Raw genomic sequence first — 15,897 nt, 5'->3', positions numbered from 1 at the left:
GCTCTTGACTCGGAGGTCGTGGGTTCGATTCACGCGTTGGAAACATGTTATTTCCAAGTTTGGTTAGGACAATGCAGGCTGATCACCTGATTGTCTGACAAGTAAGATGATCCATGCGTCGGATGCGCATGTAAAAAGTCGGTCCTGCGCCTGATCTCTCGCCAGTCGTATCGGTCGTCCGTCCCACTGGGTTATGAGAGTAAAGGAATAGAGAGTGCTCTTGTGTACTGCGCACATACTTGGGCACTATAAAATTACTCCTGCGTAGCTGGCCTGGTTTCAATGAAACCGGCCACCGTCACCGAAACCGGTGTGGGAGCTATTATTACTTGCCTCATTCATTTACACTCGAAAATATTTGCTATCGCAATTTATATTCTTGCACAGGTAAAAAGTTGTAAGAGTAATACCTAGTTCAATAATCCTATTTTTCCTCGTGGATTTAAGTTTTATATTAGAATATTAAGATTTAAGTCACACTACTATTACTATAGGTCTACCAGAATTTGATGGCAAATTTTGATGGCAGGTTTTCAAATAATATCCTTGATCATTGGATAAGCTACCTACCTATAGAGATAAATTTTTATATTTGCATACTTCACACACAGAATAAGCCGCTATAAAGAACAAAAAGGATCAAAATGTTTTATTCCAATTACTCCGGTATTGCTAGAGTCAATTTGTTTTCTCACTTTTTGTCATCAGATTCTGGTATAGGTACCTATAATTATTATTATGAAGAATTCACCAAGCAGAAAACGACTAAAAGAGCATTATGTAATTTTGTTGGACCGAAACTAAATCAAAAACTTATTAATCGAAACCAATTTAATGTTGGATTAAAAAAGCAAAAGCACTGTATGTCACCACAACATTTTCCATTTCAGAAATAATTTTCTATTCCATACCACAAAGAGTTTACAACAATGCGACTTATGAAACAGTCTCCTAAGAGCGTAGTCACAAAGACTTAAACTGTAAACTTTAAATGATAAGTCAGACTCTTTATTCTTTGCGGTCGGTACGTGAGACAGGTCTATTATTTAGCGTTCATAGAGATCGTGTGGGTACAATAGGCTGGGCTTTGTACAAGACGGATAGTCCTTTGTTAGTACATAGAGTACGACGTAACTGAAAATGTTCTTACTTCGGTTAGTACTTATGTGGAACAATATTCTGTTTCAGACTTTGTGTAGCAAGATCTTATACGCTCTTTTTAGGGATCCGGAGGGATAAAATGCGTTTTTCACGCCTTTAGGTTTCTATTTAAATGTGGAGATTATTTGACTTGAACTATGAACCGTGCCATTCATCTAGCAATATCTTAATTGAGGACCTGGCGAACAAAACCGGACAAGTCCACCAGTGTGCAAAAGTATTTTTTTTTCGAATCGTCTTCTTTTGACCCATCTTCGTCAATTCCTGTTAATTATTTCAATCAAAACCCGTTACCTAATAAGGCTTTAAAAAGTCAATTTTCCAACATAAACGGATTAGTTCAGTAGTAGTAGTAGTAATTAATACTAGTTTTTTAACCACTGTGTAATTTTTTTCTCGCGGACTAATCCGGTTTTGTTCGTCAGCTCCACTTAATACAATTGACATCTTAAATGCTGAACGAATTTTAATGACATATTGAGACATACAATTGAGACCCGTCACCCGTAAAAGTGCATATAAGATGTAAGGTTTTAACGAAGTCATTGGCAACATATTCTAGTACATATGTATATTGTGTATTTACTCAGGCGCGTTTGCCCAAATCCCGTATGTAACTTATGTATCTAGTCCAACGAGGATAGTATACGGGCGTCTCAAAAAACAATGAGATCGGAAGTCCAGTCAAAGTGCCCCCAGGGGCGCCCGAATTGCCCCTATGTAACTCCATTTACTTAGCGCTTCCAAATAAAAAATAAAATCTTACTGTTCTACGGGGATTCGGTATTTACTTTGAACGGGTTTTTCCTTAAATTCATTCTAATCGTGACGACGACTGCGACAGAACAACAAAATGACGAAACAAAGTAAAACCAAATTACTAATATAATGCGCTGAAAGTACCTTTGACACTATTACTAAAATGTATATAGACTTAGGGCCTATTTCACCACTTCCTGATAACTGATAAGGCTAGCCTATATATAAGGCACAATTAACTTGACAGATCGAGTATGGAGAATCTGTCAAAAAAGTTTTGAATAGCCTATTAAGGCACTTTATCAGAACGTGGTGAAACAGGCCCTTAGTTTCATATTATTGCAATTTGATAATTTTATTACGTATTGACGGAGTAGTAAGCTTCGTTTTGGAACAAATCTCCGCTAACCCATACACAGCGGCCAGAATCTTCTGTCGAATTTAGAAGCTCCCTCCGCCTTGAGAGTCGATAGAAGATTCGACGGTACTGTCACTAATGCATAATATTTTATGATACAATATTTTGTCCCCAGCAGGGCGATTCACGATTCCCGTTCGACACGGATTCGGAAACTATCGTGCCTTCATTGGTCAATGTCTGGCACGGCGAGCCTTTATTGGATGTCGCGCGATGAAGTTTCCGAATTCGAGTCGAACTGCGCATTGTGAACAACCGCCTGATCAAACCTCCCTAGTTTCCAGATCAACTTTTCTGTATACTCATCAACTCATCTCTGTCTCCAGATCAACATCTTCATGACTCACATGTCGAACTACGGCAACGACCGCCTGGCGCTGTACACGTTCGAGTCGGTGGTGAAGTTCCTGCGGTGCTGGACGAACGTGCGGCTGGCGTCCGCGCCGCCGCTCGCGCTCGCCGACAAGTACTTCCAGATGCGGCCCGACGAGCTCAGCCCGCTGTGGGGGGTGAGTTACATCCATACTTCCATAATCATACTTCCATAGCCATACTTCCGTGTCCATACTTCCATAATATCTTCTACTAATTCTCCAATAGCTACGCAGTACGCATCCTTAGTAGCAGACCCCCCATTAAGGATTCCACTCATATTTCCATAATATTATCTTACAGGCTGTTTGCGTTATAATGGAATTGTTCAAGCGTTGTATTCGTCGAAGAAAGGCACATAGAAATATATTATATTATTATCACGAATTCAATTTATTTTACAAGCTGCATTATGAAGAACGATTACATATAGTTTAAGTATATATAATTTATATGTTGTTACATTTTTATATCAAAGGATTAGTAATAAAAATGCGAGGCGAACGAAAAAATACTAAAATGTACAGTCCATTTCAACACGTACCAAAAATGTAAATAGAACTCGGACGTTGATTTATGTTTTTACATTTTTTATCGCATACGTTGTTAGATGAATAATTACAATGGAGCATATTCTTTCAACTGAACTCGCGTCGCGTAAAAAAAATTAATCATAATATTCACCAATATTAAAACATCCCGGATTTAATTTGCGAGATTGATTCTCGGTATGTCACTAACGCGCTTACAAAATATACAAAGGTTTTCCGCTTTGGTAGCTACGAAACTCCATATCACTTTTAAAAGATTATTTTAATCGTGTCCCATCACGGTTCATACAAATATGTGTTAGCGGATGTCAATGGACAAACTATATGATATTATATTTATTTATTTAAATCGGTATATTATGTTAGTCATTATATATAATTTTAATAAGTGATTATCATATTTTAAATAGTAATAAGTAAGGTACTTGATTTTGAAAAAAAGTTAGTTATAAATGGCGGGAGGATGATTTACATCCGTTATAACTTCCTCTTCTCATATTTAAATAAATAATTATCTTAAATATGGGAAGTACATTAATTAATACTTAGAACTATGTATTTAACTTATTCTTAGTCATTTTTAATTATTTTACTATATTTGAATTGTCAACGGAAGTTCCGTTTCTTTTGTGTAAAATGGTATAAAAGCCAGCCATATTGCATTGATTGATTCATTCTGTAAATAACTTTGAGACGTGTAAGGTGAAAATCTGCTCGAATAAATACCGCTCAATGTATAATTATTCAAGGCTTTTTTATTACTCTCTAACATATGTTATAAATCAGCCAAATGAAAGCTCGCAACTCAAATGTCATGTTGTATTGTTTAGTCTGCTACTTTACCCTTTGATATGTACCCCATTTCTACTATTTTGATTCGGCATGCAGTAACGTTCCTCGTTGCCTCTCAAAGTGCAATTTATATTTGTATTTTCAAGAAATTTCAAACAACGTCAAACGCGTTTTCATTGGTTAAAACTCGAAAAGTCTACCTTTATTCGACGATATGTGAATTATGAGAATTTCAATTTGTTCGATAATCTGAAAGACTCCGTCGAATAAGGAACGAGGCTGCAGCAATGTTGAATGAAATAGAAATAGAAATCATTTGCAGAAATAAGGTACAATATGATGTTTTAGTTAGGTGTTAAAGCTCTTTTGTTTTGTCTTTGGGTGGCGTGCAAATTTTATACAGTCTTTAAGTCTTATCTTTATCTAAAACTTGTACATAAACAGCTATGTCTTATAATTTATCTACTTATCTTATTATATTTCCTTATTATCCTTTTTTTAATAAATAATAATTATAAATAATTTATACATGTCAATTTGTGTTTTTTCTAACATAAACGATGTTAATTTTAGTCAACGAATATTATTAAAAACGAAAGTAGTAGAATCGGGGTACTGAAATGTCATGTTCTATTTTTTGTATTGTTGAAGTACCTAAGCTTTATCCTTAGGTCTATTATAGCAGCTAAAAGGTTCTAGATCTAAATGTCATTATAGTAACAGTAAAGCAAAAAGCCAACCCCGATATTTTAACCGAGCACCTCAAAGTATTCCCATATAATATGTTAATATGACAAGAAAATTTCCAACAAACTTTATTTCGAGTCGAGCTTAGTCGGGAAGGAGCTTTTTATCCTCACCCTATTTCAACGCTGACCGTACTTAGCCGCATTAATTTCGTCAAAAATATTATTTGTGTTAAAATTTCCCGCGTTATCGTCGAGTAATCTTTTAATATGAGCACTCGGCGGGGTGTTTACCCGCTTTATATTCTTTACCTCTAATTTTCGATGTTTATGGCGAAAGTTTTTGTCATTAGGTGCGCCAACTTTCGTATTTAAGTGCTGCTTAACCGACTACTAATGGGGAAGCAAACAGTAAATTATAGGGCGCCGATGGAATTATGACCCGACTTGAACCAAGGTCCAACCTTGGACTTGCGTTTAGAAAGACGTGAGTCGTGACTGTGACTCACATAAATTGTTTGTCGTGACAAAAAATGTAATTTTCGTTAAGTACTTATAAACACTTCTGAAATTTCACGGTCATAGTCACGTTTAATCTCGATGCACTTGTGATTTGGAAATTGCTAGAGGCCATGATGAAATTAAACTAACTAGACACAAGTAGTTGCGTGCTCGCACAGTGTACAGTTTACGTATCAAGTATGATAGCTCATCACAATTACGAGATAAATACCTAGAGTTAGGATGCGTTTCCACTGGAACTGAGCTGAGCTGCGTTGTGAGGAACGTGTTTTCAAAAACCAATAAAGTTGCCTCCCTTTGCGTAACCTCACTCAGCGCAGCGATTGTACTGGACTTGAAAAGACATTTCTCACAACGCAGCTTAGCTGTTATGCAGTGGAAACGCAGCCTTCTTCGGATCATCCTTTAGGACTTCCACTTATAAGTCCACGATATCACGAAAGGGTAAAGCGTTTCATCTGACAATTTCTCTTTGTTTTCTAACAGAACCCATGCGACGACATCCGACACAAGCGCATCTGGTCCAAGAGTAAATGGTGCGATACGTTACCGAAGATCCTGATCATTGGGCCTCAGAAGACGGGAAGCACAGCGCTGTACACGTTCCTGTCAATGCACCCAGCTCTGATGCCCAACCTACCCAGCCCGACCACGTATGAAGAGCTCCAGTTCTTCAACAACAACAACTATATGAAGGGTCTTGATTGGTAAGTGATAAAATTAGTAACATGAACGTTGGAACGTGACGCGTATATGCATGTGATGCAATTTTAGATGACTAACCCATCAATTCCCAAGCGGCACCCGGCTGTCGCATAACAATTGAAAATCTATTGTGTCTGCGATTCCCACGATCGAGGTATTACAACTGAACATTATTTTTATACAAGAAGATTCACGTTGAATTGATAAACTTGCCGCTCGTGGTTTTGCGTGTTTCAATACTTAAGCAAGCAGCACAACGTGGCAGTGAGAGTCGACTCTAAGTAGTGCTATACACACGTATCAATATGCAGTTCGATTACAGAAACTGAAAGTAAAAGCCGCTGTAAAAGTGAGTAGATTTAGTTTTTGTCTTCTGACTGCTGTAATGAAACTGGGCAATCATATAATTATCGGCTGCAATCGGCATAATTTGCCTAAATACAGTAGTACCAAAACGAAAAAAAATATTTGTAGTTCTTGTTGATGATTACCGAATTTCTTGCAAAGATTTCCCATTTTAGTCGACTAGTATAGAGAGTTTAGATAAGCCCGTTCCAGCCAATCATAAAAACAGACGCTAGCAATAAAACAAGAGACATAAAAGAAGTGATGATCATAAGTTTGTGTCACAATTCAATCGAAAAACACTCCCGTCAGGCCGTCGCTCGCAATGTGCGTATAGAAATGTATGGAATTGGCCACAAATCACGGGGAGTACTGCAGGGCTCTGTCATTTCTATACATTTTTATGTGTCGCCCGATGCACGATGACATAAATTCTCGAATTGCCTTTGTCTAGTCTTTTAATTTTTTTTCAGCCGAATGAAATTTATTGCAATAAAAATATATAAATTGAAATCTGTGCGATACAGACCATTTTAATTTTCATTGTAAGTACTTTTTTAAATTAAATAAACAAACAACTCGTTTTTAAATAAACAACTCGTTTGGCATTGTACTATTTCCTATCGTTGTACTATTTTCGTATAACTGTGATAAAGTGTCAAAAGCGGCTTCTCAGGGCACGGCAAGGGTACAGAATACATTAATCAAAACTAAAGAGTTTCGTTTTTCTAAGCGATAACTGAAACAAAAGAGACACCCTGTCATCCGCCGGCGAAACTCAAACGATTTTTTTCTTTCTTTTTTCTTTTATCCGTGTAATCTGATAACGTGTCAGCCGAGTAATCGAAGTGCCACTCAAAAATCGATTATAAAAGATGGAATACTTAATCGTTTACCGACCTCCTGAATATTGTTTTTAGGGCAATTTTTGAAGAAAATGCATTCGTTTTTCGTAGATAATATTACAAATATTGTCATAACAGATATATACAGGAATTTTCCTTTACTGTACAAACAAAATTACTTTAAGCCTGGATTTATATGCAGCGGCCCGAACGTGCGTCTTGGCCGCTACATCGCGAGATTATAAGTAATTTTATGTAACGGTTTATTTAAATAGCGGTGCCTTCGCGCTGTCGTTTACATACATTTCTTGTCATCTCGCGTTGTATCCGACAACCGCGCGTTCGGGCGAACGTATATAAATCCAGCCAAATTTTACACTGTGCCGCTACTATATTCTGGTTAGAAATACAATAATAATTCTCTTGTACCTACCATCGAAGAAATTGATTCATAAGCAGATGGCGGACCAACGTCATTTGGTCGGGTTATGTCAAATCAATGTTAGTCGCGATTTATCGGCTGAATTTGACACAACCAAATTAAATTACGTAGGTCCACCATCTACCTATGAATCAACTTCTCTAAGGGCCAACGCTAAAACGCGCGGGCGCACGCTCGCGTGTGTATAAAGTCAGCATGCTGACTAGTAGTGACTAGTAGTGCACTACATAATATCTAGGCGAACGCGTTGGCCGACGCGTTGGCCCAATGTGTAGAACGGGCGAAATACCTACCGCCAACGCGCGAACGCCCATTCTACAAATTAGGCCAGCGCCGGCCAACGCGTTTGCCTATATGTAGTGCCGACATAATGAAAAATACTCGTAGTATGGGCAGCGCAGGCACGTGCGACGGAACGCGGATGCGGGCGACGGACTGTCACACGCGCGGACGCTTTTCGCAGTCAACGTTGTTTCCGTTAACGTCTTTTTGCGAACTTATAAATTAGTAAATAATCCATGGTAATCGACTCGACACAACTGTACACGCTCGAGATAAAAATTATACTAGCAGCGCTAAATGAGATGGGCGCATGCGACGGGTGGCCGCTCGCGGTTTCGTGGCCCGCGGCTGTATTCTGACGCGTGCGACCGCGCCCGCGCCCGCATCCGCCCGCGTTTTAGCGTTAGCCCTGATAGTTCAACTAACAGCAACTAATATTATTGTACAATACAGTATGTTAGCCGGTCACTTGTTACGATCCATTGGAATAACCCCATTCGTGTAATCTTCTTGTGTTATTGGCACTCGACCCAAATGTACACTGCCCAGCGCCGGCTCCTGTCTCGGACCGTTTCCCCAATATACGACTCAATAAAATAATACACTTTACGAACAACGATAGAATTCTAGTGTCTACGTCCGAGTATTTTGAATTGCAAATATCATCCAATTTAAAGTTTAAAGTTAACCCTTCGTCTGCATGCCGGGTCCCAAAAATCCCAAATGAGCTATTTCCAATTAACTCGTTCTTGGAAATATAGTAATATAAACATGGCGCCGTCACAACCCTACCTGGTATTAGTCATGACATAATAAAGAGTTGAATAAATATTTCACCCTCGTCGCCCTAAAACGAGACATATATGGTAATAGGGCGACACCCTCGCGCCTCGCCCTTATTGGTTCCAGCGTGCGTAATACGACCTTTATTAGCCGACCTTTCGGTAATTAACAATTTAATTAGCAGGTCCTATTAAACTATGATATCTAATTATTCTCTGTTAAACGTAGGTTCTATATTATTAAGTGTATATTACAGGCTTTAATATTGGTGATTGTTCTGATTGTTGTTAATGTTTTGTTTAATTTATTAAGACCCCTTATGAAGATTGAACCATAGCTAAAATTTTCTTTTATTACATTTTACCTATCCACTTAGTCTAAATAATTATGCCTAGTAAAATAATTATCCTAGCTAACAGTATAAGGGGGCGTCCACAAATTATGTGAGGTGTTTTTTTTTTTTCTGATTCCCCCCCCCCCCCCCCTTTCCCCCCTGGTGATTTCGTGAGATTTTTTTTCAACCCCCTCCCAATCTCACGTGAAAATTTTTTAAATGTAGGTTTCTTAAAATCTTACGTAAACGCGTTGGATTGTTTGACAGTCAGTAGATGCATGAACGAAATTATTTTCTTTCGAACGAATTAGAGAATAATCTTAATTATATTACGATAAAAAAAAATACTTGAGATTTGCCGAGACCCCCCCTCCCTCCAACGTAAGATTAGATGAGATTTGACTTGACCCCCCCCCCCCCCCCCCCCCGCCCTTCAACACCTCACGTAATTTGTGGACGCCTCCTAAGTACCTTCGTCGAGATAAATAGATTGATCACTTACTTTTTCGAATACGTCGCGTCGTTGAAGTTGCCCACCTATATTTTCTCACGATCGATACAAGCAATATTATAATAAAGTTGTATACGGTACAAGTTGTTTAAGATTCAGTCGGCGGCGCGGCAAGTTTCTTCGAAGGCCGCTGCGGAGTTGAGACCTAAGAGGAAATCAATTTTAAGATCGCTTGACAAAACTGATGGGGTCAAATCGTATGTGTACACTGTACAATATCTACAAATAACAAGGAAAGCTACCAATAACGTGAGACCGTCTGATCGAAGGCTGCGTCCCCATCAGACACAGCGCGGCGCCGACGCAGCCGAAGTCTACCGATAATGACCCGTCTGAGAACTGGTCCTTTAGCTAAGACGCTTTCTTTATCGCTTCTTTATAGAGTAGCCGATAAAAATGTATGGAATTGACATAAGCTCTCGATAGTAATAAGTTGACGTTCTATCTCGTTATGTCAATTCCATACATTTTGATCGGCTATTTTATAAAGAAGCGATAAAGAAAGTCTTGGCTAGGGGGTTTTTTCTACCAATACCGTATTCCCATTTCCCGTTCACGATCCTCACCCCACCAAAGAGACCTAACCTAACCTTCGCATTATCCTTCAATTTTTATGGAACGATCTTAAAATTGTGGGCGGATGAAAGCCGCCATTATAGTGCAAATGGGTGACCCTGTCAAGTGTCACTAAGCACTAGGGCCTCATGTGAAAAATCCTTTTAGACCATTACGCAGCAGGTATCATGGCAAATGTATCATGTAATATGTTGGATGCTTTTGATATGCATGAGTTGTAATTTTGTTACCACTATTATACTTTCGTTTTCGCCCGGATTCGATCTCTATTTTTGGGTAGGCATCATTTGGGACAATTTCGAAAGATTTTTTGATCAATTTGGATTTTTTTTTAATTTTCAGCTCGAACTCAATACGAAGATACACAAAAAAGGCACCAATAAAACATCAAAGCCATCTCCGTCATTAGATTTGAAGGTACTCAATCTACAAAATAAATTGGGCGCACGGATGAGTGCGCTAAATTGAAAAACCGAGCCCGTCGTGCAGGCCAATTAACTAACTCGCTTGTTTACTATCCCAAAACGGACAAAAAATCACACAAACAGCCGATTGTACCAAATATAAATGTACAAACGTCGCCCAAATTGCTTTACAGTTACTATTTTAGGGTTCGTGCATACAGCATACTGCATTGTGCCAATGCAAAGTTAATTTCTTTTTTCTGGTCGAATGTTTTAGAATGCGGAATGGTTTGATGAATTATCAAAGTTTTATTAGGAATATTGCTATTGCAAATAACAGATTTTGAAAAATAAAAGAAATAATCCAAACACAAAAAATACTTTTGTGACATTCGTAGCTCGTAGTATAAAAAGTTTGTTTGGTACAATAGTGTCTAATGTCGGCACTACATATAGGCGAACGCGTTGGCCGATGCGTTGGCCGGCGCGCTGGCCCATTGTGTAGTACGGGCGTTCGCGCGTTGGCGGTGGGTATATCGCCCGTTCTACACATTGGGCCAGCGCGCCGGCCAACGCGTCGGCCAACGCGTTCGCCTATATGTAGTGCCGACATAAGGCAGATACTAGTGACTAATAATATTAATTGTATTTTAAGATGAAATCTAAATTTTCTTATGCAGTTTAAATTCGCAAATTAATTGCAAAAATTGCAAAGTGCAGATAAAAATCCCTAATTGTTCAGCAGATTTTTTTAGTTCTGTCGATCGTAGAAATTTAACGTTCAAGCGCAAAGTTTTAGCTAACCGCGAAAATTTAATTTGCTCACACATTTGCCGCGCAGTTAACGTTTCGCAGCAAAAAATATTTTTACTTTTTCCTTCTATTATGTAGATTATGCGTCGAGGATTAAAGGTGCGGATTTTATACACATTTTTTTACGCTCGCAACATTTTCGAATATATTTCTATTCGCTAAAATGATGGCTCTTGAATAAAAGATATGTATTTATCGTGGCGCAGAATCCGGAGCAGTATTTACCTTACTTAACATCGCTTCAATTAAATATGTGTGGGTAATGTATAACTCTCGGGCATGTTGGGCATTTCTAGGTAGCTTATTTATATATAAGAGGCCTATCAATGCCCAGGTGTTTCTGGCATTGATAGGCATTTTGGCCATGTCTAATTATTAGTAAACAGGATTTTTACAAAATATGTAACTACGAGTGACGGGACCATCTTGTACTTAACAAATTGAAATAAAATAAGAAACGTTTCACACTAAGAGTTCAAACGGCGAATTAAGGCAAAAACATCATAAAAAATATCAAAGTTTGTATGAAATTCTGTGCCTAGTTATTATAAATACCTGACTGAAACTTTCGATATCATCTATTTCATTCGTTTATTTCCTAACAGCCGTGGTGTAGCTTGTGTAAGATGGCCTAGTTTGTGTCAATCGTTAGCACAATAAGGGAAACGGTTCAATGTCGCAACGGTTATCACGTTTAGTGACAAGTGGTCGGTGCGGAAATACGTGACTGGTCTAACACAATGTAAATAGTATACAGTAGATGATCTTCAGACCGGACCGTCTGTGTAGTGAGTGAGTCTGGTACATGCACACATAAGTGTGATTTCATATAACTTGGTGGTACAGATTAGTGCAATAAATGGAGTGAAACGTCTATGTGCATAAAACTGTATCTCAATTATGCTTTTTTCATTTACTTTTATAACAGCTTTGTTTCTTGTTTCCTATCCAGAGATAAAGTTAAACTCGTTCAGATTAGTCGACATTTCAAAAGAAAACAATAAGTACCTAGTTTGTTTCACGATTATGAAAATTATATTTTCATATTTTATAAGTAACGAGGTTTTGCCCGCGGCTTCGCTCGCGTTAAGAAGTATTATTATATACAAATTTTCATCCCCTATTTTAACCCCTTGGGGTTGGAATTTATCAAAATCCTTTCTTAGCGGATGCCTACGTCATAACATCTACCTGCATGCAAAATTTCAGCCCGATCCGTCCAGTGGTTTGGGCTGTGCGTTGATAGATCACTATGTCAGTCAGTTTCAGAACTGGATTTAACAAATTCGAGAATCGAGAGAGAGATTGTCAGAGACAAGTCATGTATCATATTAAATGCCATTGATTTCAAGGACATGTCTTAGTTACTTTACTGTTTGATATTGTACTGTGGTCTGTGACTCTAATTCGCCTCATCCTGATTTACTCGAAATAAGATTTAACCGCAATATCTTCTCTAGACTTTTTAACACGTTCACTGCGTTACGGGTACTTTCGCGCCCCGTACGTTGACATCAGTCAGTGCGGTGCTGAAAAAGTAGTGTCTACTCGTTCTTGCGGGGATTGTATTTTTGAGGATTTTTGTTGTATGAATGAGATGAATAGATATTTATGTTCCTGGCTTGAAATTGAATCAAGAATCGGTATAATAATCTACGGGGTTTCTTGAGCCCCGTTGCGACCAGCGAGTAAAAATTGTAATTAAGTGCGTCTACGGGGTCTATATCACCCCGTACAGATTATTGCTTACCCCGTACGGGGTGATGAGCTCATTTGCGTAGGCGCGTCCTAAGAAGCAAAGTGTTTATCGACTATTTTTCAAAATGAAGCGTTCGCGGCGTATGTTGGAATTATCTCATGGTAAAAATAATGAAGAAGCCGATGAGCATGATGTATCAACATCTTCACGATTATCCCGACGACCACCATCATCACCATTATTCCGCAAGGTCCTTCAGCGAAACCTAAGTCCAAGATACGATGTGATCACCAGCCCTAGCACTGGTCAAACCTATCACCAATTGCTAAAGTAGCTATGGAGTTGATATTTGGAACTGCTATAACCAATGCTTGGATTGTTTACAATATTGTGAAAAACACAAACATTTCCAAAAAAGGTTTTGTTGAACACATCATTGATTCTTTCACAAATTTGATCAACGTTAAATCTGATGATTTGGAGCCTTCTGAATCTAAACATAAATTGGTGAAAAGAAAAAAAAATGTTCAGGTTGTTATGAGGAGCTAAGAAAATCTATGAGCAGTCGGGAAGCAGATAACAAAGTAAAGAAAGTTAAAACACTTTGTCGTCAGTGTAATAAAGCATATTGTTTGCAGTGTTATAATATGAAACATTAGAATTCAGTAAAGTTTTTTTCTATACTATCGGTTATTCGCATTAACGAAGTGTTAAGTAATTCTAAGATAATTTATTTTTTATATAAAAATATGTTTGTTTGGAATGTTCCCTAAAGTCATTCTTATAATTATTATGAATAAATAAATACGAGTATCATCTATTTAAAATATCGATAGTTTTAATTTTTTTACTCCCATCACTAACATTTTATCGATAAAAATGTATTCTGTGCGTTAAGGGGTTTTTGGAATCCCGTATTTTTTGTTTTTAATTGCGTTACGGGGATAGAAGCACCCCGCACTTTATTTTTCATTATATATATTTTTGTTTTTATTGTACCTACGTGCGGAGTAAGGAGAGTGTAGTTCAGTTAATACTCTTTGAAATGGTATAAGAAAAACAATGATAATACTATTTTTGACAATTTTAGAGGGGTTTAAATGAAGTCGGGTGTACGGGGCACTTTTGCACCCGTAACGCATAATAATTAATTTCATAAAGGGGCGTGCTCATCCCCGTAACGCACTTAAATTTAGGTTAAGGATTTGGGTCTACGCAGTTAACGTGTTAAGTGTACCTGGGCATTTTCAAAAAAACGTGTACCCCCTGATTTTGCCTTGTCCCTCGACTTTGTTAATTTATTTTGTTGAGATAAATTACTTTTAACAGAATATATTAATTTAAGTGAAAAAAGTATATGTTTAAATACATATATATATAAATTGTCGTCTTGTTGTTACTTTACTAAATAAAAAACTTACGAAGGTTTTAAAGTATTGTTGTTACGAAGGTTTTAAAGTATCGTTCCCTTCCCAACTAAGATGAGATAATGATTGATTTTAAAAAATATCCAGTATTTGAAAAATTTCTATACATAATTTATAATCTCACAAGTCAAATGTATCAGCTGAAAGTATCAATTATATATTTTTATATGTAATTTCTTTTAAAAATTAATTTGAATTTAAAACGAAAATTTTAGTCTTCCGGAAGATTCCGCTTTGTGACCGCTCGCTTTTGCAAAAATTCTTCTAATACTAGAAATTATTCGGCACAATCTGGCAAAACAACGTATGTTCTTCATCGATAGGTACGTCTTTTTGTTTTTACTGGCAAACTAAGTAGTGAAAAGCGCGGAAATGTTGTTGAAGTGCAGGTGTTTAAATTTCTTTGTTCAGGTATGTGACCAAGGTTTACTGTTATTAATCACTTTTCTTTGATTATTGTTATTGTTTACACATTGCAAAACTTGTATAGTACCTTTGATCCCAAAAATGTATTAGTGCTAAATAAGATGGTTAATTTTTAAACAATTTAAAACAACGAGCAGGTAGCATTATGTGACATTTTCGATATTATCAGGAGAATGCCTTAAATTCCGCGTTCTTTTTTGTTTTTTTGTATAATAAAGTATATTTCCTATTACATTGTAGAAAAAAAGAAAAATTTGACATAAAAATTAAAATGAAATTTTATACCCTGTACACGTTTTTTCTGAAATGGCCCACCTAACAATTTTCTACTCACATGCTTGAAGTAGGAAATACTTTCTGAAGTACTGCCCAAAGTTTTATTCTTACAAATATTGCATAACACAAATTGTATTTGATGTTTCCCGGCAAAAATTCTGTTAGCATTTCTTCCAATATCGATAGCGAACTTCGAATTTAGATTATAGGTGTCTTGGCAAATTGTCAAAAAGGCTGAAATCTGGGTTAGAACCCCCGCAGACTACAGACTTATTTCTATCGGCCGATAGTTTGATCGGGTTGGGCTGTAAGCGCTCACACTACGTCAACTCAACAGACAACAGTTGGTTTGCTGGTGAGTGCGCAGACTAGACAACAGTTGGTCGATTGTTCTCGCACTATTCCATTCATAGCGATAGATTTTTGAATGGAAAATTTGACACAATTCGGATTTCTGCCGAGTCGGCCGACCAAACAGTCGGCGTCGTGTGCGCGCGTAGAAGAACGTCGTACTAATTAGGCATCGGCCGACAGTTTGCCGATGGTTAAGTTTGAAGGAAATCGTATTGCCCATCAAACTTAATTATCGGCCGACTCGGTACCGTTGTCATATGCGCACTTCCCTCAGAAGAGGAAAATAAGAAAATCTGTGGCACTTCCATACAGCGTCATACTGATCAATAATCAAACTGAGATTGAGACAAACCAAACTATCGGCCGATCGAAAGTCTGCAGTATGCGGGGGCTCTTAGCGGTGGACCTGGGTCC

At 37.7% G+C, this 15,897-nt stretch overlaps 1 protein-coding gene across 2 annotated transcripts in view; it reads left to right on the top strand.

Moving 5' to 3' along the window:
• LOC121731427 (bifunctional heparan sulfate N-deacetylase/N-sulfotransferase) overlaps nucleotides 1–15,897 on the top strand; it is a 169,034-nt gene that overhangs the window by 138,683 nt on the left and 14,454 nt on the right. For both annotated transcript variants that reach the window (XM_042120843.1, XM_042120844.1), the window contains exons 10-11: nucleotides 2,665–2,847; nucleotides 5,748–5,968. In XM_042120843.1, the coding sequence (XP_041976777.1) occupies nucleotides 2,665–2,847; nucleotides 5,748–5,968 (404 nt within the window). The remainder of the gene's footprint in view (nucleotides 1–2,664; nucleotides 2,848–5,747; nucleotides 5,969–15,897) is intronic.

Source organism: Aricia agestis, chromosome 10, assembly GCF_905147365.1.
Source record: "Aricia agestis chromosome 10, ilAriAges1.1, whole genome shotgun sequence".
Taxonomy (NCBI): Eukaryota; Metazoa; Arthropoda; class Insecta; order Lepidoptera; family Lycaenidae; genus Aricia; species Aricia agestis.
The sequence above is the reverse complement of the archived record's forward strand: the minus strand, read 5'-3'. Positions and strand labels throughout refer to the sequence as shown.